General features: G+C 41.6%; 1 protein-coding gene across 4 annotated transcripts in view; it reads right to left on the bottom strand.

Moving 5' to 3' along the window:
* Window positions 1-24,888, bottom strand: part of JADE1 (jade family PHD finger 1) — a 51,089-nt gene that overhangs the window by 8,743 nt on the left and 17,458 nt on the right. For all 4 annotated transcript variants that reach the window (XM_067297724.1, XM_067297725.1, XM_067297722.1 and 1 more), the window contains exons 3-9: window positions 19,565-19,647; window positions 15,889-16,046; window positions 11,989-12,176; window positions 7,627-7,838; window positions 5,875-6,042; window positions 5,127-5,243; window positions 767-1,297 (exon numbers count right to left, since the gene is read on the bottom strand). In XM_067297724.1, the coding sequence (XP_067153825.1) occupies window positions 767-1,297; window positions 5,127-5,243; window positions 5,875-6,042; window positions 7,627-7,838; window positions 11,989-12,176; window positions 15,889-16,046; window positions 19,565-19,647 (1,457 nt within the window). The remainder of the gene's footprint in view (window positions 1-766; window positions 1,298-5,126; window positions 5,244-5,874; window positions 6,043-7,626; window positions 7,839-11,988; window positions 12,177-15,888; window positions 16,047-19,564; window positions 19,648-24,888) is intronic.

Below are 24,888 nucleotides of genomic sequence, written 5' to 3'. Positions count from 1 at the left end.
GCAGGACCTTCTGAGTCAGGTTCCATATGTAGCCTGCCCAAGACATGCTGTACACACAAGATCAAACTAAACCACAATAATTTTTCTGGCCCTAACATTCCTTAAACTCTCTACTAGTTAATCCAGAAACAAAAGGTAATGAATTCAGGTTGTTACAGGGTCAGATGTACTTAAGATTAAACACCAAACTGATCCCATTAAACTGCTCTTCAAACACTCAAAACCTAATTAAGTGGAATATCATATGCCTACCAAACCTACCACACAAATAGCCCAGTGAAACATCATTCTATTACTATGCTGTGTCAATCAAAAACAGATTGGCTCCAAATCAAGATAAGTTTTGAGATCTTTTTTCTAGTGCATTAGAAGTAAGGACCAAAGAAAGCTCCCACTGGCAGAAAAGGCACTACCTGTGGGGTTGCTGCACTACAGCCAACAGCCATCCAGAGCCATCGATGTAAGCAATAAGAAAGCATAATCTAAAATATGACAATCCAGTTATATAAAGGCTGGCTACTGCAAGCCAAGACCTGTCAACCCTGTGGACTAACCTACTATTTGAAAAGCGTAATTGGTTTAACCCATTTTGCCCTGTAGAAGTTTAGTGTAACTGTCTTTTACCAAGTGACAATATAGCTTTGAGTTAGAAGGAAGCCGGGAGTGCCTGCGTGCAATGGCAACAACTGAGAGTGTAGTTTGGTAACTAACTTGGCTAATAAAGCCCAGCACACATGGTGCAAGCACAGGCAGTGCAGTGGCTTACCCGCTCCAGATCCTGCCGGAGGTGCGTGAAGAGCTGCAGTCGTCTGAACAGAACATCCTGCTCTCGCTTGGCCAGATTGTCCTCTTCATCCTTCTTTGGGGTAATCAAGGGCTTATTGAAATTGGCTTTTCTCTTCAGCTTCCAGTACTGGTAAAGGAATCCCACAGGCTCCTCAGGCAGCCGTAGCACTTTAGCCACTTCTGAAGACTCAACAAACGTGTAGAACTCGTCCTCCAGCTGCTGGAGTTTTTGCTTGCGGACGCTGACTCTGTGGGCCTCCTCTTGGTTTTGATCGATGCCGTGGAAGGGGTCGATGTGGGCAGGAAGAGAGCTGTCCTGAAGCCCATTCCCATTCTCCTGGCCTGGGCTTTCACTGAGGGGCTCGTCGTCCCCTTTCTTGGTGGAGCTGTGCTTGGGACAGTATGACTTAAACTTGACCTCATCATTCTCCGCCAGTATGGTCTTCATCTCCAAGCCACGGTCAAATGCACAGGTGACATGAAAGGCTGTTCTGCAGTTCTTCACTGAACACTACAGAAATTAAATTAAAATTAACCAAATATAAATTTTAAAAGCCACACTGCCTGTAAGTATTTGAGCAGCCAGGACTCCTTTGGATGAACAACCACATTACTGGGCTCTGCTTCCCAGCTGCATGTACTCTCTTGTTCTCTTTTAATTAGGTTTACAATTTAGTGCTTTCAATCCAGGCAACGATCAAGTGACCCAGTGGGACAGGGGTGGTTAACCCCTCCCTGGCCCAATCACACTATTCAATAACCAGCAAATCCACATGAGGACAGTTCTTACAGTGACTGGAGCCACTGACTCAAAGCAGTGTTACACAAAGCAAAATATTCCCCCTTTGACTATGCCAGCATGAGAGAGAGGAAAAAAACATCTCGGTGGCTCCAGGCCAGTCTGATACTTTTAATTAAAAGTCCTTCCTAGCACCTGTACCCATGCTACCCAAAAGGCTTCAACCAAGTGTATTTTTTCCTCTTGTTATCATAAGTTTATAATGTCAAATATTAAATCACTGTCAATCACTGCTTCACTGACTGTAGCCTTTACTTCACCTGGGGGATGAAGAGAAGGGGCAATTCAAAATTTTTTTCTTTTTGTCATTTTTCATCCTTCCCAGTGAAATCTAGCCATAATGGATTGGCACTAGTTCGGCTTATTTAACACTTCATTTCAATTATAATTTTCTCTTGCAAAATGCTGTCATAGTTATTACCAGCCATAAATTGAAAGGTTTAAATATATGTTCCTACATACACACACACACACAAATGTATTTCTATCAACTCACACTTCTGTCCCCAGTGAAAATAATTAGAAGTGGAAATGAATGTTACTGACGTTAACTAGGAGGGAACAAAACTACACTTTAACCCAAGTCATCTAACCTTAAAAAGAAATTCATTGCACTAGGATATTTATACAGTACTTTGTAAAGAAGCCAAATATCTTTCTCCTCTGGGTTTTCCTGCTCAGGTTGACTCAGCAGCCAGATGGCACAAAAAGGTACACTGGAGTTTAAACTGCAGAAGTTTCAAATCAACATTGCTTAATAAGATCAATATATAAAGTGAGTTTAAAAAAAAAAAAAAAAAAAAAGCACCTTTTGCCCTTTCTTCTCTCATTAACAAACAGGGCAAGAGCAGCCCAACTGGACATCAAAATAATACAAAAGAATACTTTAGCCATGGTCTCCAAGCTGCTATCATTTCAAATAATTAGCTCCTAGTGTGGTCATGTTTTACTGGGAGAAGAGAGGAAAGCCTGTCTCATTGGAAGGAAATCTGCTGAACTTGGAAGAAAACGCAGTCTTCGCTTTTCCCAGCTTACTGCAGCTGCTCTCTGCCCAGCCCTACACATACTTCCAGCTGCTGGCTTTTCTAATTATTGTGAACATCTCGTAACATCTCTGGAGAATCTCTCTCAGTTCAGCCAGTTAATGCTACTTCCTTTCATATGACAGCAACTTTGTAAAATGTTCTTCTCTGCTGTATAAAAATTTCACAACACAAGTGAAATATTTCTCACGCCTATCTTTCATGATACCAAGATTTACACAATTCCTACGAGATGTCAGGCAAAACTGTAATTTTCTTCTCTCCTTCCCCCCATAGGTTAAAATGTAGAACTATCTAAAGTGGCAGCCATGGTGCCTGCACATCATCCTGTGTCATAACTAGAAGGGAGAGAGAGGTATTATCAGAAGAAATATGGGAGGACACCCCCTTCTTCCCCGCACACTAACATATAGAAATATTCTGTGTTCAACATAAAACTACTATAGTTGCCCCTCAGAACAGGTCTGGAAAAATGAACAAAACAGTTTCAACTACATAAGAGCTGCCAAGAGGAAGGGAACAGATCTGCAAGGAGGTATTATGTTTACAAATTTATATGCTGTGGACAGATTTATTTTCTTTACTTAACATTTACTATTTTATACATTCCTTAAATGGAAACAGACTGATAGGTTTCACTGGAGCTCCTGCTGCATTGCTGTTTTACAACTTTTTCTGGCAACCTCATCAAATGACTCAGAGCAGGCAGAGGAAAACGGGAAATGGATAAGTTTTAATGTAAAAAAGTGTAGGATTTTAGGATTTTGTGTGTCCCAATTCTGGTCTTACCATCACGGATTCTGTAAAATTAGGCTAACCACAAAGTAATAACAGCTCTATTTCTTCAAATTTCCTGCTTGTAAAATAGAGACAATAATATCTTCCTATCTGTCTCGGGGAGCTTTCTGAGAACCATTTTGCTGAGGTATCTGAAGCACTTTGAAGGTGAAAAGCATTACCACAAACACTACATTATATTTTATTATCTTTTTCTAAAGAATGATACTACTTTGCCCCAAGTAGGTCACCTGCACTTACTCCCTCTCATCATTTGTTCCAGAGTAAGTTCAAACTTCTGCCTCATCTCTCAGCAAGCTGAACAGGTCCTCTTTCACAAACGTGGGGTTTAGTAATGTGTTTTTCTCAATTGCTCTAGATTTTAAAATTGCTCTCAAAATTATTACTTAACATCTCTGAGTGATTTTCCACTGCAGAGGATCCCCAAGTACTTTACAGCTAACAGACTGATAGAATTATGCATACAGAAAAGTCACAGTGCCCAGTCTGAAATGCTCTGGTGCAGATCAATTCAGTTATTTAAGAGCAGCAACAATTCCCATGCTAGAGTGGGAAATGCTGAATCCATATCCAATTGGAACCACAGAGAATTCTCAAAGTACACAGCAAGACATGCTGGCATGGCACCAAGAATGCAAGCTGGTGGTATGAAACAGGACCTTCATGCTGGCTTTACAGTTGAAGATTATTTATTTATTGCATATGGGGATTTTTTTTTGGAGGGGGGAGGGGGTACTATGGAGGCTATGGAACTATGGAGAGATTTTAGTTTCTTTGGTTCTGCCCTGTCTTGCTGTTCTACACAGTCATCATCCCTGTGCTAAAGTGAGTATTAAGACTCAAAAAACTGACACTGCTTCTATAGGGATGTAAACTGGGAAAGTCACACTCAGGAGGCTTATTTTCCTTAAAAAACACCAAAAGCTCCAGAATTTACCCACAACCAATGGAGGAAGTGGGGCTCATTTCCTCAGCTTGTGGCCTGCTTGAATCTTGGGCAGACTAGCTAAGCAATCTGTTTCTTTCCTACTGTTCAAAAAGCCTAATATTAAAAGGTCAGATGTACTCCTCAGTAAATTAAAAGCTGCAGCAACAAATACCAACAGTAACAGAAAAAAAACCAATTTCTTAACCCAAGACTTGTAGTACCACTGCCTCCTTAGCAGTAACACCAGAGCTTGAAATTCACTCTAACCCCAGTTACACTCACAGCCAAAATGTTCCAACATTAGGTTGTGCCTAAAATTAGAAATTCAAAGCTAGAACTAGCCAATACAATTAGTTTTATCATCAAAGTAAAAGGTGTTCACTTCCACTGACTTCAGTGAGAGCTGGGGATGCTTAGCACCTTCGAAAGTCAAGTTGTTGCAGGAAATACCCAACTCCCATTAACATATCTACCTTATCCCTAATAGGGATCAGCAGATGGGTTTCAGCACAGAAGCTTTCAGCATGCAAGCTTCAGTTTGCATGTGTGAGGTACATCATAGAAAATTAGGAAGCCTAAGACGACGACTTGGCTATTATTACTAAAATTTTACTAGAAAGTTCGTGCATACTGACTTTCAAAAGCACTTTGTGTGCAATTAAATCCATAGTAACAACAAAGAAATCAAAAAATTCTACTGCAGATACGCATTTTGTGTATCTACTAAATATGGACAAAACAAAACACACAGATATTAATGTTACTTAATTACCTGTATTGAAGCCCCAACTTTTTCATTACAAAGGCTGCACACTAATGCCCATCTACTGCTGGGAATGTGAGAAACCTTCGTAATAGGTTCCATTTTTTCTGGGCTGCCAATGCTCACCTAAGAGAAAAAAGTTTAAAAACAGAGTGACTACTATACAGTTAACTGAATAGATATGCAATTTTATCGAAAGAATCTAATTCCTTGAGGGCATATACCAAATTAGCATGTTCCAATTTCTTCAATTTATAAAGAACTAAAAATCAAACATTACTTAAAAAAAGTCAGTTCTTCACTACTGGAACAAAATAGTTACAAACTGAGCACCACCAATTTAAAATTATTGGACAGGATGAATATTTTGATTATCAGAACCCATAAGAATTCTCACTGTTACATCTGAACCTCCCCTTACTCACCTTTAAATTTCAGTTTACAAAATAAAGCAGTATTTTGTGCCCTCACTATAATGACCTTTGCCAGCAGTTATCCTTTTTGAAGTCTAGTTATGGTTGACAAAGCTAACATGCTTACTTTCTTTATGATGGATCATCCTGTCAGATCTTACATCTAATTGAAAATAAATGCATTTCTGTTTTATCTTTTATATTGCCTTTCTAAGAAGCATCACATACATGTTACAGTCCTTGCAGCAACATGCATTAAGTTGAGCAATGTTTTTAACTAGATTTCTTCTCTCCCAGAGTCACTGTAACCCTGAGTACTGGCACTCCCACGGATTGGGGCCTACCTCGGGAATCCACAGAGCACAGCTAACATGGACCCATTTGGTCCCACTCCGAGTCGGCTTCATGGCGCCACCCTTCTTGGGACACAGCAAACACTTGGGCTGAACGCCAAGCGCACAGGTCCTGCACAACCAGCTGCCTTCTGGCACCTTCAGGATCCCGTAACATGCCTGTGCTCCCATTTACAGAGAAGGGAAAGAAAAGAGAGGAAACAACATGCATTCCAGTTATTTAGCTGCTTACATGTAGCTTTTCACAACTCTCAGAATGTTATTGAAATGTATATAAAATATATACACATATGCATCTATATTTTATATATAGTATACATATTATGTGCATGTATATTATACATGTATGTATTTTATATACACACACATATATAAATATATATAAAAACATTAGCTTGTGGAGCACCTCAGGATGCTTTCCTAAACTTAGCGAACCATATTACCCGTTCCCCAAACAGATTTTTCCTTTCAGTGAGAAGAGCAGGAAGCCATCACCAGCTGTTAATGTAAAAAAAACACTGCCCACACTTCAATTGGGAAAATAAAGAATATTTTTACCAGCTCGAAGAGCAAAGGGACTACTGACAGACAGCCCTGTGAGCAGTGAGCTACAATGAAGCTCAGTATCAGAAAGACTACAACTAACAGGAACTGGTCTGTACCTAATTCAAAAGGCAAGAACCAGAAATTCAAGAGCCCCGCTGTGCAACACCCAATGTTATTGCAGAGCATTGGTTTTTTTACTTCTTGTTCAGAGGGAGGAGTGCAGCATAGTGACTAATTAAGATCACTTTCCTCAGAAGACTGTTTCTTTATGGAGACCTCCATCCAAACTACTGTCAATTTTAATCCTCTTTAAATTTCAGATTTGGTGTGATTAGAGATTAAGGTGGAACAGCTACAGGTCTACAAACATCAGCTTTACTCTTGGAGTACTTTGCAAGATAGCCAGTTGTACCTTACTGCTTTTGTACTCATATTTCTTTACCATGTGTACAAATACATTTAAGTAACACAAGCAAGAAAATGCTGTCTTGCTTACCAGACGACACAGCTTTCCTAACTCTGAATGACAAAGCAATCTTCTTAAAGTTGGAAAGGGAGGACAGGCTGATAGGAAGGTATCTTCCACAATAAGCAGCAGCCAAGGAACAGATATGCTAAAATAGCATCTGTTCTTCTCTAAAATAGCATCTGTTCTTCTGTGCTAAAAAAAATTGTTCAACTGCCACCAAAAGGTGGCACATAATGGTGCTTTGTTTGCTCAGCTCAGTAGGTTCTTCACTAAGGTAAAATTATTAGGATAAATCCGTCTGTGACCCTAGCAATTGCCTGAAAGTTCTTTTTTCCTCCCTGCTCAGTCTAAGTTGCTGATACTATAGGTATCTAGAAGCATGTAGAAAGAGGACAAAGGCAAGAACATAGCAAGAGAAGTGACCAGATGAGAATATACAACAATGTGCATCTGTATGTATTCATGAGACTATGCTTTATCTTGTAACTTCCTTCACACATATGCAGTATCATCTTTTAACTCTCTTAGCATGACATTTTTCAATTACATGTAATTTTTGATTATATAATTTCTGAACTCATCCCACTGCTCAATGGTCAACTCTGGAAAAATGTAATAGAGCAATGACTGTCACCGGAAAAATCCAGTCTGTTATCTTTAAACTTTAATGGTTTGGAGAAGCTTCTGTAAGCACCCCTGCATTCCCCACTGTGACTTGGCTGCCGTACCTGGTGCACACAAATATTGCATTTGTCACAAAACACCATCTCGTTGCCATCTTCTCCATCTGGAGACTGACAGACGTCACAGACAACATCTTCATCGTATTCAATCCCAAGGCCTTCCTCCGTCTCAATAGCATGATTCATGTTGTCATAGCATCGCTGTTCAAACTCCTCTATGACCCTTTCCATAGTGTATTCGTCCAGCTCAGGCATCCCTGGGAAACAGGATTTATTACTTGTTTGAAGAGAACAACCACCACCACACGCAACTCCAGCTTCTTTTTTTAATCAATAGCTGATTAGATATTGCCCACCTCCCCCCCACCGCAACCTCCACACGTTTCCTTCCTAGACAATCATGGCTACTCCAGCATAAACTAAGAAAAGCATAAAAAATGACACACTAAAAACATACATGGTCTTGTAACAGTACTAAACTAATAGAAGTGAGTTATCAAAATCAGTCTTTCAAAATCCTCAGAAGAATTTTCACAGACAGCTCTGATTTTGGTTTCCTGGTCTTGTTCTCATTTTCACTTCTCCTTGGACAGCACTATCTATGATTTTTGTTTCAAATCTGCAACCCAAATGTTGACTTTTTGGCGACAGATTTGAGAGTATTTTGAACTAAAAATGGACAAACACCAATCAGGGAAATATATCAAACAAAATCTGGTATGATGCTTGTAGCAAATTAATAGTGTCTTTTTAGAAGTCCTGACCCAACAGGGCACAACCCAGACTAAGGTCTCTATCATACCCTGCCATACCAATAAATAAATTTATTTTAGTAAGTGGAGAACACAGTTATAATAAATGCAACATTGAATCTGAGATTTGTTTTTTTCCCCCAACAGTGACCATCAGAAAATTGTATTCATGACACTACAGCTATGGACTGATTATGTTATAAGATATTATAACTCAAATGTGTAATTTATTTTAAATGATTATTACAGGTCTGAAAAAAATCCACTATAGAAGCAGCAAGAAAATACCAAAAGAGAGCACAGTCCTCACCTCTCTACCTGTAACTAACAGATGGAAAATATTCCATCTCTCCCTTGCCATGAGAATGAGCTAGTTGTAATACCTTCACGTTGGTACCACGCTGACCTTTACCACAAAATCATGCCACGCAGACACTTGTGTAACTGAAAAGGCTGTGCTACTACAAATAATCATTTCCCCTTGCAAAGTCAGTTTAGCACAAGAATTTCCATACTCTTAAATAACTGCAGTGAAGTGTAGGCTTAGGATATTCTGCTTCTGGTCCAGTTGTCAATACCTAACATTACTGTGACATACAGAAGATGGCAACCTCTTGACGTGCGTTTTAAGGAGAAAATCCTCCCTTCAGCTCTCACTGCGAATAACTCAGTCACAAACTCCACAAAATGAAGAAGAAAAAGCTTCTCTAGTGCTCCCAAACCAGAAGAGAAGAGAAACACAACACAACTTCCCTTACTGACAGGTAAATCCTTGTGGCAGTGAGCAGAGCGTTTCCTACTTAGCAAGCTGAAAGCTGAAAGCAAGAGGGAACATCCAAAATTCTGGTGAACAGAGTGAATTTTGCCCTGCAGCCCAGAAACATTACACTGGCAAAGCAGGTGATGACAGGGCTGAAAACCAGAGGGTTTAAGACCAGTTTGCCACAGCACTGAATTCTATCCTCATGATTGCTATCACTTTATAAAAAGCCCTTAGAGATATGTCATTTATATTTAGAAGGATTAACAGAAGGGAATTGAGGGATTGGAGTTTAGTTTCAAATGTTTAGATTCATTCTTTTAAAGAAAGAATATACATTTTCAATATCTGAAGCATTTCAGTAGATGTCAAAGAAAACATGGGAATTCATAGCTGCAGGGACATCATAAAGCAAATGCTACAACTGCAGATCAAGAAGTATTTCACTTTTTAATGCCCTTTAAGAGTATCTGTGGAGTGCAGTGTCTGATAAGAGCACCCAAGTACATATGTTAAGACCCACTGTGTACTGCCTGGCATGGACAGGAGGATTTCCTGCTGTCTGCGCACAGCACGATTGAGTTGGTCAAGATTTAGAGAAAATGAACTGCAACAAACTACAACAAATCAAAACAGCATATCAAAAGGTATCAAACTCATTAAATTCTAGCTGTTCAGTTCAGTGTGCAATACCTATGTTAAAGTTCATGTTGGTGTGACAGACCCCAGATTGATTTAAATCAAAGACCAACGCCATCCTGAGTTTATCGACAAAAGCCCCAAACAAGTTCCCTGCAGTCACAATGGTAAGTGAAGGAATCCCTCCTGATACGCTGGCAGAGATCAGGAAACGCAGGCCACAAATACAACCCGAGGCTTTTAAATAGATGCAAATCTCTCCTGTCACCGGTATCTGACGAACCCAGCCTCAGTCCCTGCTCTGCACTCTACACCCAGAGACACAGACTGCTGCTGTGGTCAAGCATCTCCTATGACTGCTGCAGAGAGGTGCCCTTACACACCTCTGGGTCTCTTTGGCACACTGGTTACACCCTGGGTATCATGGCACTGCCCTTTGCACTGCAGGAGCCTACCTGTCACATCCCCCGGGGAAGCCTGCAGTACTGACTGCTGGGGCACAAAGGGAGAAGGACAAGGCTTCAGTCTGGGCTGTGGTATCTCATGTCCCTGGGACCTTAGGCCCACACCGGCTCTTCACCAGCCACAAGGTTCATTCTGGCCATCAGGCATGCTGAGCTCATGTGAAGCACTCCCTGCTAGAGCACCCTGCACCCGCACAGCAAGCGGGACGTCCTGATGGCGAGCAAGCTGGTACAGCTTCCGCCTCTATCCCATCCAGTGGGAAAACACTCAGGGCTCAGCTGGGGTGTGCTCAGGTGGTTTCAATGGGGCTCCAAGTACAGGTACAAACCTGCACCAGAAAGAACCCCTCCTGTGTGATAAATCACTAATCTAGTCACTCCCACACTGTAACAGTGTGGTAGCTCTCCACTGGTTTTGGCAATAAACAGAAATAAAGATAGAGGAGATTTCTACATTGAAGAGACAGATAGATGGATATCAGTTACAAATCATACAAATTATTTTCAATTTTTCCTTAAAAAAAGCTAAGGGGGATTGCTGCTGTTTTCCTGAAGACAACTGGAAAGGTGACCTAAACTTTTACATCTTTTTTTGGTTTTTTTTAATCATCTAAGTCTAACACCGAACAGGACTAAGCCTGACTTGAGATCTGGAAAAAAGGCTTCAGTAAGAGACTAGGTCAGAGCTGGCTGGTCTGTTTCTTCCACATGTGGGTCCAGAAAGGAGGAACTTTTTGAAAAGTTGTAAATGGTCAGTTTGTGGTTTGCCCAGTCTTGAGCCATGCCACATACAGACTGCAGCCAGGTAAACCCAAAAGACTAACTGTAACCCAAAAGAGGGAACTGCCAGAGTGCTAAAAAAAAGAAAAAGTCAGCAGCCTTCACCGACATGTCCAAACCTCTTCCATCTGGCACAGTATCTTTTCCCTTATCTAAACAGTGTGGTCGGAGTTCTGTGCTGACTTACATCCTCCTCAGTTCCAGTGAAATCCACTCCTGAAGCACAAATCTTTCCAAAGACATGCTCCTGTTCCTCCCATGCTCTCCCACCCCCTCCCACACATAACACACAAGTCCTTCTGTACGAAAGGGAACAGTCGGCCCCACTGTGACAGCTCATTCTTCCTCCTTCGGAACAGGAGCACATGGTCACAGAAAGGTTTGGGAGGTTCTTCAAATAAATCACTGCGGAAATTCCTTACTGTCTCATTCCCTGAGCAATTCAGCTGGCACAGGTTCTTTAAACTGCCCAAGACTCCTTGTCTACCTTCTTTACAGTGAGCATAACTAGCCAAAGGGGAGGATATGGATGTGTGATGCAGAGGAAAAAATAAACAGAAAATACCAGCTGGACAAACTACCTGAATGGTCTACGTGATGATGAGGAACCTTAGTGATGGCAGAATAGGAACTTTGTGTGAATACCCTTATGAGAAGGAATGCAGCAGAGAACAAAATTGTGTGGCCAGACTCTGATCTTGTCTAAGCAGATACAACTCAGCAGTTATGAAAGCTTATAAATTAGGGCTCAGTCATATCAGGTCTGGCTTCCAGTGGCTATCTCAAGTCTAATATCAGTAGTCTTAGGAGATAAAACCACATGTGATTACTATCTCCTCTTATCTCTACCACTTTTTCCCTCCACTGCCCTCCCTACAGCTCTGTTCAAGCTTGCAAGCCTAAAAACAAACAACAACAAAAAAACAAAAAAAACCCTAAAACACACACACAAAAAAAAAAAAACCCAAACCAACCAACCAAACAAGAAAAACCCCAAACACTGCTTGCTCACCCATTTCTTTAAACTCTTCATTGGCAAGCTGCAACCATGCCACATCCACATCATTGAGATCGTAGCGACACACGCTGTCTGCTAAGGTTCGAATGTCAACATAGCCCAGCTCTGGAGGCTCCAGACCTGATGAAACAATGTACTTCCTGGGACGTGTAAACGTGACAGCTTTTGTCTCGGACACAATCCTAAAACAAACACACACACACATTAGCTATGCCAGGTTGCTGAGTGACTTGTGCCTAGAGAATTCAAAATGTCTTATTCTAAGTGGCTAGCAACTATCAGCAATCTTCTAAGCATGTCTTGTACCAGTGAGATGAGAACTGAAAACAGCATAGTGCGCTTTTATAAAGGATTGGCAAGGTTACGAAAAATTAATTGGCTTTGTCTAGAAACCCAGTTCATTACCAAAATCATTGATAAAATGAAAAGATTAGAGGACAGAGCTCTGGCTACTCTTACCTGAAATTCTTACCCGTTTCAAAGCTAGAGAAGACACACTGTTTTTAAGTAGTGATGGCTGCCATATACACAGATGCTAAGTTCTAAGATTTTTTTTAATCCATCTGTTTAACTACAGTAGCAAGATCAAGAAAATTCAAGAAAAAAAAGTAATACTTGCTACTATATGTAACGTTTTCTTTCTTACAGTAAATTTTTTATTGCGTACCTACAACGTTGCCATCTTTGTGAAATTCTGAAGTGCTTTCCACAGAGAAACAGTAGTTTACATCAGCTTCACCTTCACTTACCCAAGCAGATCCAAGCTCTGGCATCCTGGGTCTGCATTTCCTCTTTCACAATCACTGATATCACACTGGGCCAAACCTTTGAGCAAGTAATTGATCAGCTGCCACTGAACTACCTTCTCTCAGGTTTTGAAGGCTCCAGGTGGCCCACAAACAGGTAGGAAAGCGTATTTCAGCTGCCAGCTATATGAAATTTTGTTTGACCACAGGGATTGGTTCAGGAGACAGCAAAGTACCTACAGCACATAACTTGTTCTAGGTTAGATTCCTGGGGGGCTGCAACTCTGCAAAGCCAGGAACTGGGACAAAAGCACCTGAGTTGAAGGACAGCAGTCACTCTCCCAGCAAACTGACAGCTCGCTTCCAAACAGCAAGTTAACTCCACTGGTTCAGCGGCAGTGCAGTTCTCGCAGAGGATGTTCCACCTTCTCTCAGTTAACTGCACACACTGAAACCCAGTTTGGATGAAACCCACTTCATGGCATAATGCTTCAACCTCAGGGAGCGCCAGGCCACGCTGCCAAATGACTGCCTCCTGCAGCACCAGTCACAGCACTAGTACTGATGATTTCCATGCTCTAGTCCTACAAGGGAGGAGATGGAACCCTCCACACAGAGCTTTCTGCTGGGGCCAGCCTAAGCTCCACAGCAGGCAGGACGTCCTCTGCCCTATTTTTGCCCAGACCTGAGGCCCAACATGTTGACTCCTCCTCCCATCCAGGAAGATACCTTGATCTGCCATTACTGTACCTGTACATACACAGATCCCAGTAAAGCCTCTATTTCAGTCCCCTGCACAGCCTACATCTTCCCCAATCTAGCTTGTCTCACATGACAATCTGAGACATGGTTGGCGAGAGTCAAATGCTGAATTTGGGGCTTCTGAGGTGCAGAAGGGGACCTTTGGATGAATCAGAACCCAAATGGCTTTGCAGAGCTAACGGCACTGCCTGAATTGTTCCTGGCCATACTGCGTGGTATTAACACATTAAAGACTACTACATCTCACACAATTTATTTTAAACTGGGCACAGTTTTCTGAACCTTCGGTGCTGTAAATCCCTTCCTGAGTACCTCTTCATGTGGAATTTATAATCTCTGGGCAGCGTCCTGCACATGCTGCCTAAATACCACTGTGGTTGCACAGAAGAAATAAGCACAGGTAGTTTGGCTTTGAACCAAACCATCTGCATCTCTTCGGCTTTGTGACAGAAAGAATACAAAAGCAGTAACACTTACTACAAACCAAAAAGCACATTCAGCTGAATCATCAGCATACACTTACGCTGAATCACCACACTGACTCCCTCCTTTCCCCATGCTTCTGGACCCACTCTCCCTGCCCTGACCAGACATTACAAGGGCAAAGCCTTTGGTTCTCCAGGATCTCTCCCTTGTTAGCATCAGCTACCTGTACTGTATTTTCCTTCTGTTCTACATGAGTGACTATTTGACTACTGTTGATTCAATTTACAGTCACATCACCCTTCCTTCCCAAAGCCATGCACAGAATAGGTGCAGCACTCCAGCCCAACTGCAGCAGGGCTCTCCAAGTGCTTTTCGAGGGGCCGACAGGATAGTAATTAGGTATCAGAGGGCCACTCTGACCAGCAGGTACTCACCAGTAGGACCATACAAGACAGCTCAGCACCTAAAAAAAAAAAAAAGTGGTGCCTCCTGCCTCTATCTACAACTTTAAGGGCCCTTTTGCCTTGTCCCCTTTAATTTCTTAAACTTGGAGCAGCTCCCCTGCTGGCCATTCGCACAGAATGACTCTCTCCTAAGTGAGTACCTGGACCTGATATAACCACCCAACCATCTCCCCAGAAGCGAGACAGATCCAGGGAGCACCTGGAAGGTCTCCCTCTGCTAAAGCCCACAGGTCTCCTGCCCCTCCTGCAGGACTGGGAGACACCTTGAGAAAGCAGTGAAGAGAAAGCAATGTGAGCATGCATGTACATGTGGGCATTAACGCAGGGGGAACTGGGTGAGGTCAGTGTGGGGCAGGCCATGGGCGCTGCAGGGAGAGAGTATGCTCCCACGTCCGGAACTGCAGAGCAGAGGAGGAAGTGCTGAGTTTTCCTCAGAGCTCCAGGTCCAATCCTTCAGGAGGAGGAGGAAGGAAAGGATTTACCTGAAGTGGAGCCATGTTCCTCACTGCACAGACTTGGCAGGGCAGTGCAGCAGTCTGCAGGTTGCTGCACAGGACACAGTAAGCACTAACAACGTCCCCCTGTACCCCCCCTACTCCAAGGTTAAAGCTGGCAGGTGCAGATCTGACAGAGGCAGCATAGTGTCGCCCAGACTTTTTAGCTGCGTATGAGAGATCGGGCTGTTGTGGCCCCACTAGCACTGGTAGGTCATTTACTAATGCCTTATGAGCCAGACTGGACTTACTCACAGAGATCCAGTATGATTAAATGGCAATAGTTCTCACTTTCCTCACTTTCTCCAACTCCAATCCCAAGTAACCATAAAACAGCCAGATTGCTGCAGTATGCTCCTGCCTTTACAAGTATACCGTTTAATTTGAAACAGAAAACAACATCTGAATGTAACAAAGAGAAGGAAAATAAGGCTTCCTTGGATAAGAGCTGGAAAATCTCACATCAATGTATTTAGTTACATGCACATCTGGATGGTTCTTAAAACAGCTGAAATGTTGTGTAACAAAAAAACTTCTAAGTTAGTAAACAAAATGAGACCAGAAAACAGCATAAAACCAGAACAAATGCTGTATTCTCTCAATCCTTTAAATCTGGCTTGTCTAACCGATTCCTTGAAAGGAACCTCTGGCTTGGAACTAAGCACAAGAAGTGTCAGACAAGGACTCTTCTGGCAATCATGAGTGAGGTCAAGTCTGGGCTTAAAAATGGAAGCTATTTTTGAGGCCCTGTCATCACACTCCTTCCTAACATAATGCCAAAAATGATTCTCTGACGTTCATATTTCTACACATAGGCAGAACACGCCTGATTCTTGACCTCTCTGACCATTCAAAAAGCTGAGGCAGGTTGCTCTTCATCCCTGAGAAACAAGTCCTTCCTAGCTAGATACCACAGAATAAAGCTCAAGAAACCAAGGCAATGTAGACGTAAGCTGCTAGCATAAATGTACGTGTATTTGTTTACATTCCTCCAAACTATACCTGGCTACTGGTTCTGGGATGGTCCCTGGGCTAACTGGCACCTGAACTCCCTTTTCCCACTCCTGCCTCCAGGGATCTGCCAGCACATAGTATTCATCAGGGTTCAGCTGGAAGGAGTCATGTAACTTCATGGCAGTGATCAGGTCCGTTCTGAACACCTGCAAAGAGAGTGACCAAGAGAGAAAAATAGAGACACTGACATTTGATATTTACACTCTATGATTCACAGCTCCAGGGTAACCATGGAGCACAGTGCATAACAAGGTCACTGTATCAACAGTGAACTAACCCAGCCTACTGCAGGACAAAAGTTTAGCTTCATGGCAGGGAAAGGGGTGGTAGAAGGTGCAAATACTGATACAATGACTTGCAGCTAACTCCTCTACAAGCCTTGATGCTCCCCCCACACTGCAGACAAGATGCTGAATGGTGCTACCCACTTTCACCTCCCTCTTGGCTGCAATAAAAGCTGCAGGAACTCAGAGTCTTAAAACAGCAGCATAAGGAAGACTCAGCCTTGCCCCACGTGAGCACCCTTACCAATGATCCAGCTGGCTTCAGAGAGAGCAGGACCAAGCCTCAAGGCTTTTTTAATTATTGGAGCTCTGACTAATCCAAAAGCATTCTAGAAATTCCCTGTGGTAGAAATCAAGGCGTGACTCTACCGTGACCAGACGCAAGAGGAAATTCTAAGGAGATGACTCTTTGTGCAAGTATTTTAAAATAATAACCAAAAGATCAAGTAAAGTAAGCTCCAAACTGGAAGTCTGGTGGCAGCTCCATGCTCAGCACAGGTGCTTGTTATTCTATCAGCTACAGACACCTCTGCACCATAGTCATGATTTTGCTTTGCCTTTGCAAAGGCATCAGCCTCTAAAATCAGCAGGATGTCTGGCAACTTTGGGGTCAGCAGTCATAAACAAGCAGCGATGATGTCTTCAACAAGCCACAGAATGAAATAAAAACAGATTCACTCTTGTAGGGGGCACGCTGTGCTGCTGTTGTGGCAGCTTCAGCCTGGTTTGCCACTGCCTGTCAGCACTGCAGAAAGCAAAGGGTGATATCATAGGCATAAGAACCACAAGCCTGTACTTGTCTACACATCTTGCAGCTCTCCCCACCCGCTCTCCCTGTAAGGCAAAGCTGCTGTAGAGGACAGCAATAGCACTCAGTACTCCTCATCTCCACAACTCCTTGCAAATATTAACTGCTCAATGCCGCATTCAAAGGAAACGATTAAAAAGCAACCAGGTTACAAAACCTGAACACCATTAGGGCAAGAAGAAGAAAAGTAACATCGTAAGAAAAATTCCCCTGCAGACTTCCTAGTTTATGGCAGGCAGAGTCAGCATCTACGCAGCTCTGCATTGCAAGTTACAAATGAAAAGGCAGATTATCAGGAAAGTGCTCCAAAAGCTGCCCCTGGGGAAAGCGACACAACCTCCTACTCCTCTGCCCAGCCCCAAATCAACATCCATATTGGCTGTTTTAGGTTGCTTCTAGCCAACTGTTGCATATGGCTGAGGAAGGACCAGATCTATATAGTGTACTAACTAGGCAGGCCTCCCAAGGACAGCAACTTGTCATGCACCATTAATACACCTCAAATTTCAATAGATTATCTGTGATTTTTGGGAAGTATTTTAGAGAAACAATGAATCTGATGGTTAATTGTACTTCTTATGTCAAAGTGTGATTTGCCTTTCCAAACAGCATGTTTTGAAGCCTTTCCTCCCTCCCAGCACACACATACCCCCACTTCTGTCTCATATGTTTCTGTTTCAACACTGGGTTTGCCATAAAAGGTAGCATCAAATCATGACTTTTTTCTTATACTAACACCTGTCAAAAAATCACCACCCTTAACAAATAAAGAATAGTATCACAGTATGAAGGAAAGGGTGAATACAGGTAATGAAATATAATGAAAATGTTTTAATCCAATTACAAGTCTTGTGAGGCTGCAATCAAGGAGTGAAAAATAATCCAAAAAGTAAACTGGCTCACAAAATAAGCACGGCTGGCCAGGAGATTCTGCACTTCTAAGTGATTTGAAATAAAGCAGTCAAATGAAAACAAAACTTAAAATATAAAATAGGATGCAAAACTTGCTCAATCTGAGGGCCACTCAGGCTCTCAGATGAATTTGTCACAAAGCTGTCACAAAAGAAGAGAAGCTAACACAGCACCTGACAGCTAAGAAACTCCTTCCCAAGCCAGTGGCCCTGTGACTCCATTCTTTCTGCTCTCATTTCTGATGCAATCAGACTGCCCGGAGCAAAGAGGAGCTTACAGAACTGCTGGCTCTCTGAAGCACAAAGCACTTCAAAGTGAAGGGGTGAAATCCTGGCCACACTAGAGTCAATGGGAATTTTGCCACCAACTTCAATGAAGCTAGAATTTCACCCGGGGAGTTTAGCAAGCGCCACTTTTCTGCCAGCACACTTATCAGCAGAATAGTGTGCTGTGGCAAGCAGGGACAACGCAAAGAGGGGGAGGGAGGGGAGAAACTACTGTGGACCAGACCTAGAGGGAAGTACAGGAAAAGTCCATCCAGGTTGAGAAGACAAATGGAGAGAACAGCTCAAAACTGTAAAGAAATATTGCCAACAAATGCAAGGAAAGAAAGAGGAGAAAACAGGAACACACAAAGACAGACAACAGCAAGATTCATAATTATCTCAGATTATTTCTAGATAGCCTTTCATGAAGTAGATTTCAAAAATGGGTCTAGGGGCTACTTCTAAGGGAGATGCAAAAGATAATTAAGGAAAGCAATCCTATCATCAACAAGAATAAATTCACGATAGGTTTTGCCCAGTCACAAAAAAATCCGTAAGAGCCAACAATCAAAAAATTATTGAAAAACCACCAGTAAACTCTCCAGTTGAAGTTCTAACAGACTGAGCAATGAATGGGAGTCTTCCCATGAAAACTCTTCTCCAGGACCTAGGTACATTGCCATCAGGGAGACTAGCAAAGCATGTTTTTTCTCAGCACCAACCACTCACTAATGCATCAGAAGCACCTGTGCTGGCTAAGCACGTAAGCCCAAGAAATTCTGCCTCCCAAAGCTAATGCTTTCTTTGCAGCCTCTACAGAATCTGGAGTCCCATATTTGCCTGAAGATACAAAGATTCAGCATGAATATCTCCAAAGAACTGGATGGCGTTCACGTGTTACTAACAGCTGATCCACCCTGGAAAGTTCAAAATGATTTACATCTCCCTTGATATGTTTTCCTCAAAGCACTAAGACAGAACTGTCAAGAAGCAAATTTCTGATTTGACAAGCATGTTAAGAAAGATCACCTATTGAGGCCCAGTAACAGCTATGAAATGAATGCACCTAACATAAATTTTCACTCTGCACAAATCAAGCTACAAATAAACCCCAGCGCCCAAAATACTAGAAGACAGACTCCAGAGCTATGTTGGATGTGTGTCAGACTAAGCCAAAAATTCACAGCTAAAAACTGGTGCTGGCAGTGGCTGTGTCAACAGCTGAACTCCCTGATCTCCAGGCCAGAAAACATGGGGGCGGGGGGTAGGTGCCAGCTAAAATGGAGCAAAAAGAAAAGAACATGTAGTTCAGAAGAAATGGATCCATTACCAAGATATGTATGTGCTTTGCATTAGACATATGTAACAAAATGCAAATCTAATTGCAGAAATACCTCAGAGGGTTTTCGATCTTCATGTCTGGAACACGAAGTCATCCGACGTCGAGATCTTGAATGCTGGGACCAAGCAGACAAACCTAGAACACAGAAATGATCATTGAAGACACTGCTGCCATCTATCAGCAAAGGTCTTTCTCTCCCAGCACACCCAAGTAGGCTAACTGACTTCAGTAAGACTATACGAGCAAGGCAAGACAGTCGAGCTTTTATGACAAACCTCAGAAAAGCTGTTTCAAGATGAACCAGAAAAGAAGAAAAAAAAAAAAAAGTTGCTCGGTCACTTCTGTGATCACTCTTCTGGTTTTGTTTTCTTTATAATTCTCTATTGATATATGTATTGGCTGGGCTATACTTACTACCTTTCCACCCACCATTTGGACAAAGCTACCTCATAACATTCTTCTCTCTGAGCAGCAATAATCCACTTTCTACAGATTAATAACTGGTCAGGAAGTCTGCTGATAGTCTGACACGTAATCTTTGAAGCTAACGTACCTAACGTCCTATCTCTGTGGGCTACCCATTTTCTACTAGCCCAAGCCTTTCCAAAATTTCAAAATGAAGCAAAATGCTATGCTCACCCAGAACAGCCCCTACAAGACCTGCTGTCTCTTCTCCAAAGGAAATCTCTCAGCTTGGTTATGCCATTTTTGGTCTATAGAATTATTCTTTCATTACATTCCAAACAAATTATATCTTTTTGCCTTGAAACCTTTTGACAGAGTCTCTGTCAGCTTTTAAAAATATTTTAACAGGAAGAAAGAAAAAAGGGAAAGAGGGAAACTACACTCTATTGACAAGGTAGTGCTTTGACACCAGTATGTAACCCACAGTTAAACCTGCTTATATTACACATGTGCAAATCAACTCAGCTTAATGCAGTAAGACTTGCATGTATGGCAGGCATTTTCCAATGCCAACTACATAGCAGTAACAAAAAAGAAAAAAAAGAGTCAACAAATAATCGTCGTGGGGTGGAGAGATGAGGACAATATGAGAGAGCAGCTAGAAACTGCATACTGAACTCTGGGCTTAACAGAGACCCTGCAGCTCTGGGCATTAATTGTGGACAAGTAAAACAAAAACAGTGCAAAGGCCTTCCCACACTGCTCTTTTTTTTTTTTGCTGCCTGTGCAAGCAGATGCTAAGAGCAAAAAGTATAAGGCTACAACTTGTTAGAGCAACATCTCCTCATATCACCCAGCAGAAACCTCTCGGAGGTCAGCAACTGTAACAGCACTGGCTGTTCAAAACCAGGCTGTTTGCAGGGGATGGGACAGTTCTCTATTAAAATCACAAAATTCATTTCAAAGTAAGTGACTGCATATGAATTTCATTTGAAAGATACCGCTGAGTAACCAGTCATTAGAAGAATTCATTATGTTGTAGCTATGAGTGTCTCCTCTCTTCAGTTAGTAATACATTGAGGGATATGCCCCATTAAAAACCCCTCTTTAACAGTGCAATGAACATTACACACAACATGCATAACGGTCCCAAGCTGGAACAAGGTATGCAGCAACCAGCTACAAATCTGATCTTCTGAGGTAAGAATACAGAAAAGATAATTTTAAAGAAATATTAGTGTTTTAACATGAAAGATGGGGGTGGTTTTTAAAGGTCCAAAAAAAAAAATAATAATGGACACTTTCCCTAAGCCACTTTATTTTAGAATTATAATTTTCTAAGGAGAAAAAAAAAAAAAAAAGCACAGAAAGTGACTGACTGCAGTTTATTAACCTGTGTGAAAAGCCAGATCCCAAGACCAGCAAACTATTATCTCATTTAAATGCTCTCTTGATAACTAAAGAAAAACACAAGCAGCCCACAAATTCCTGCTTCTGAGGCACCTATCAACCTATGCCCAAACTCCAGGTAAGAAACACTTAAGAGGAGAATAAATTAAATCAATTGAAAAAGTGTCAGAGATACACAACAAAAATTCCTGACAGGAAAAGCACAGCAGATTTTTCTTGTAATCTAGCAATTTATATATTATCATTTTAACATTCAGACAGGTGTGATTTTTTTTTTTTTTTTTTTTTTAAATCAACACACTCTCTAAAGACATACACCACATAAATACCCACATAGATAAGTGCTCAGTTTTTTGGGGTTCTGACACTTTTTTCCATCTGCAAGACATTTAATATCTGACCAACTACCTGTTACAGCGATATTCAGCTCATTAGACACTGGCACTTCAGCCCCTTTGAAATTTCTCCTGCATTTGTGGATCTGGCTGCTCTGCGCACACACGCTGGGACTCAGGGAGGGGGCTGCAGACCAGGTGCGCGTACAGAAGGACGAGCCGTGTTAGCAAAGAGCTGTTTGGTTCTGAAGTTTCTGTGAGAGCAGAGCTGGTGACTTTGGAGGCTTTAACATAGCTGCTCTAAGTAATGTATGTGTCTGGCAAAATTAGAGCAGCAACAGTATGGTGTACTTCCGGATCTTTATCTGTGTGCTTTAATTCAGCTCTGGTGACAACTTATCACAAACAGAAGGATGACAGTAAGCAAGCATATGGGCTTTTTTTAGGGTGCACTTTCCCCCCAAAAGTAGGTATTAAAAGATGGATTTCCAGGTCTCTCTCATGCCATAGAGCTACAAATGTGCAGAGTAAAATAATCCTTACCATATCTTCCATCTCCATTTCTATACTTTGTTATCTGCAGATGCTACACGTCAACATAGTGTCTTAAATGCGTACTTCTGATTACAGACACAGTACAGGTACAGGGCTAGGCCACTGGATCAGTTAACCCTTTCATGCAATGTGAAGAGTAAAATCTTATCACTTCCTAAACTACAGAATCTACACATTCTACATTGCTTTTTTTTAAGGGCTATATGAAATCTCACTATATAATGTTTTCATATGGAAGGGACAACTCAAACACAGCCAGCCTTCTTCAGGATGAGTATTTTTTCCATGCCAAATAACTTCCTACAATGAAGGATGGAAGAAAGAGTTCCTTGCATAGTTCTGTAATAGCTATCTCCTTGCACATAAAGCTGGTGAATGGACAGTGAAAATGTTTTTAATAGGTTATTAAAGAGACTGTTGTATTTTTCTGAGCAATGTAACATGGCTGTACATAATACTATGAGAAAAAGGTGGAAGAATTTCTCATGGGACTGAGATTTTAGTACCCACTAAGATCTGTAACTGTAGCTAACAGGTGACCTTTGGCAAGGACTTCACTTCAGTATGGAAAACATTTACCCACTGAATAAACAAAGCCGAGCTATAAAGCACACGTTCACAGATTCAAATAACCACCACTTAAGACACAAAAGTGCAAGAAATTAAAGGAGCCAGCCAAATGATACTAGAATATCCAGCTCATAACGGCATTAAATTTAACTACCTATGTAATCTCAAAGAAGAACTTCAACTCTTTCACTAAATTCAATGGCAAAGTATCACTGCCTTCAACAGTGCCAAGACCAGGTCACTAAATTATCCCAAGTTTCTTTCTTTCATAAGCAATCCACCCACTCTGAGTATACCAATAGAAGTGCAGGAGGAAAATGAAGGATGTGATTTATCTTTAAAGCATCATTTCCACATTTTAGTACTAAATCCAGCAGAGGGATCTCCCTGAAAGAAAGAAGTTCACAGGCAATTACAGCTCTTTCAGTGAAAAATGATCCGATTTTTATGTCTAAACACATGAAGTAAGAACCATTCATGGAATATATGGAAGAAGCAATATGCTGCAGTCAAAACAAACACAGGATTCAAAACAGTCCTTCTGTGTTATAAAAACACATGAACCTGATAGAGTATTTTAGAAAGATTCCAGATTCTCTTCAGCAAAATTATCCCCTTTATTAAGTATCTGAAATGACTATGTTCACCAACAGTCTTCTGAAGAACAGCCTTAGTCCAACTCAGATGAGGATCACCAAGACTAGAAAAAACACTAATGATCAAGACAGAGTTAAACAGAGTTTTGGTAAAATAACAAAAAAAGAGAATAGAAGGCTGAATTACTGGGATTTTGAAGATATAAAACATTCATAAGATAACATTACACCTCATGGGGGAAATTAGTTCTGTGGAAGATCTATGAGATGTTAGAGAGCATATACTTGCAAAAAACCATGTGAGTAACAGCAAATATGAAAAATACAGAGCTCCAAAGCATGGAGTCCCCTCTCCCCCCCCCCCCCAAAAAAAAAAACCCACATCCAAAACATACAACCCTATCATCATTAGAAATCAGATATAAAAGGTGTCTTATTAAGGGATTATCCTTTTACATGATCGTGCAAGGTAAGGATGAACATAGCTGGCATCATTGCTCCGGGAGACACATACCAGGACCGTCCTGATTCTTCTATTTAAGATCCTTTTGAATGTCCTAGGTGTTCATATGTCTCTGACAATTCTTTTCAACACCACACACAGAACACACGAAAAACACCTCACTGAGAGCAAAGGGAAAAGAATCAGATCCTTACTCCAGGTCTCAATTCTCCCTTCGCATTTACTCACTTAAAAACAAAAAGCAAAAAATCCCAAACAACTAACCAGGCATGATTCACAACAGCTTTGTAAGCTCTTGTCAAGAGAAGCAAAGCTCTAACACACTACTGGTGCTGGAAAGAAGACCTGTAAGTCCCGAGCAGGAAAACTTTGTTTTCCTAGGCTGTTATATATACGTTATACTGTAAATACTGGGTTTTTATAATGTCACTAGAAGGTGTATATAATATATACACCTCCTGATAATAAAAGGAAACAGTCAAGGAGCGTGAATTCTTTTTCCATATTTGTGAAAAACATACGCATCCCAAAAGGAAGAAACCTAATCAATTCTAACTGTATCAATTTGTTAAATGATCTGTCAAAAACATGTTTTGATTCAAAAAAAGACCATCAAAACAGAAAATTCCTTGGGACCAATAAAGCAATTCAAGCCCTCGGAGCACTCTATAGCAACAATCAATACACCACACAGCATGAGCAGAAAAGGCTCAGTTATTATGTATCATGCACAAGGCTGTTGTAAAGCCACCTGCAAGGCACCCAGCTGTGTCCCTGGAGAACAACCTGCTGCTACAGCCTCTTGAACACTTCAAAGCCTCAGATCACCGGGCACTGGAAGGCACTTCTCCCACTGTAAATACACTCCTGCTACACCATTACACCAGACAGCACAGCAGGGTAAAACATCTGACGTGGATGTATGCCTGGCTGCTGCTTCTGCTTAACACTGGCATTTCCACATGCCTATACTCTTCCTCAATTCATTCTGAGGCAAACCAGGTGCTGCTGCCAACACCTGTCAGAAAGATCTGCAGCCTGA

Source organism: Apteryx mantelli, chromosome 5 (assembly GCF_036417845.1).
Source record: "Apteryx mantelli isolate bAptMan1 chromosome 5, bAptMan1.hap1, whole genome shotgun sequence".
Classification (NCBI taxonomy): domain Eukaryota; kingdom Metazoa; phylum Chordata; class Aves; order Apterygiformes; family Apterygidae; genus Apteryx; species Apteryx mantelli.
This window is presented reverse-complemented; position numbering and strand designations above follow the sequence as displayed.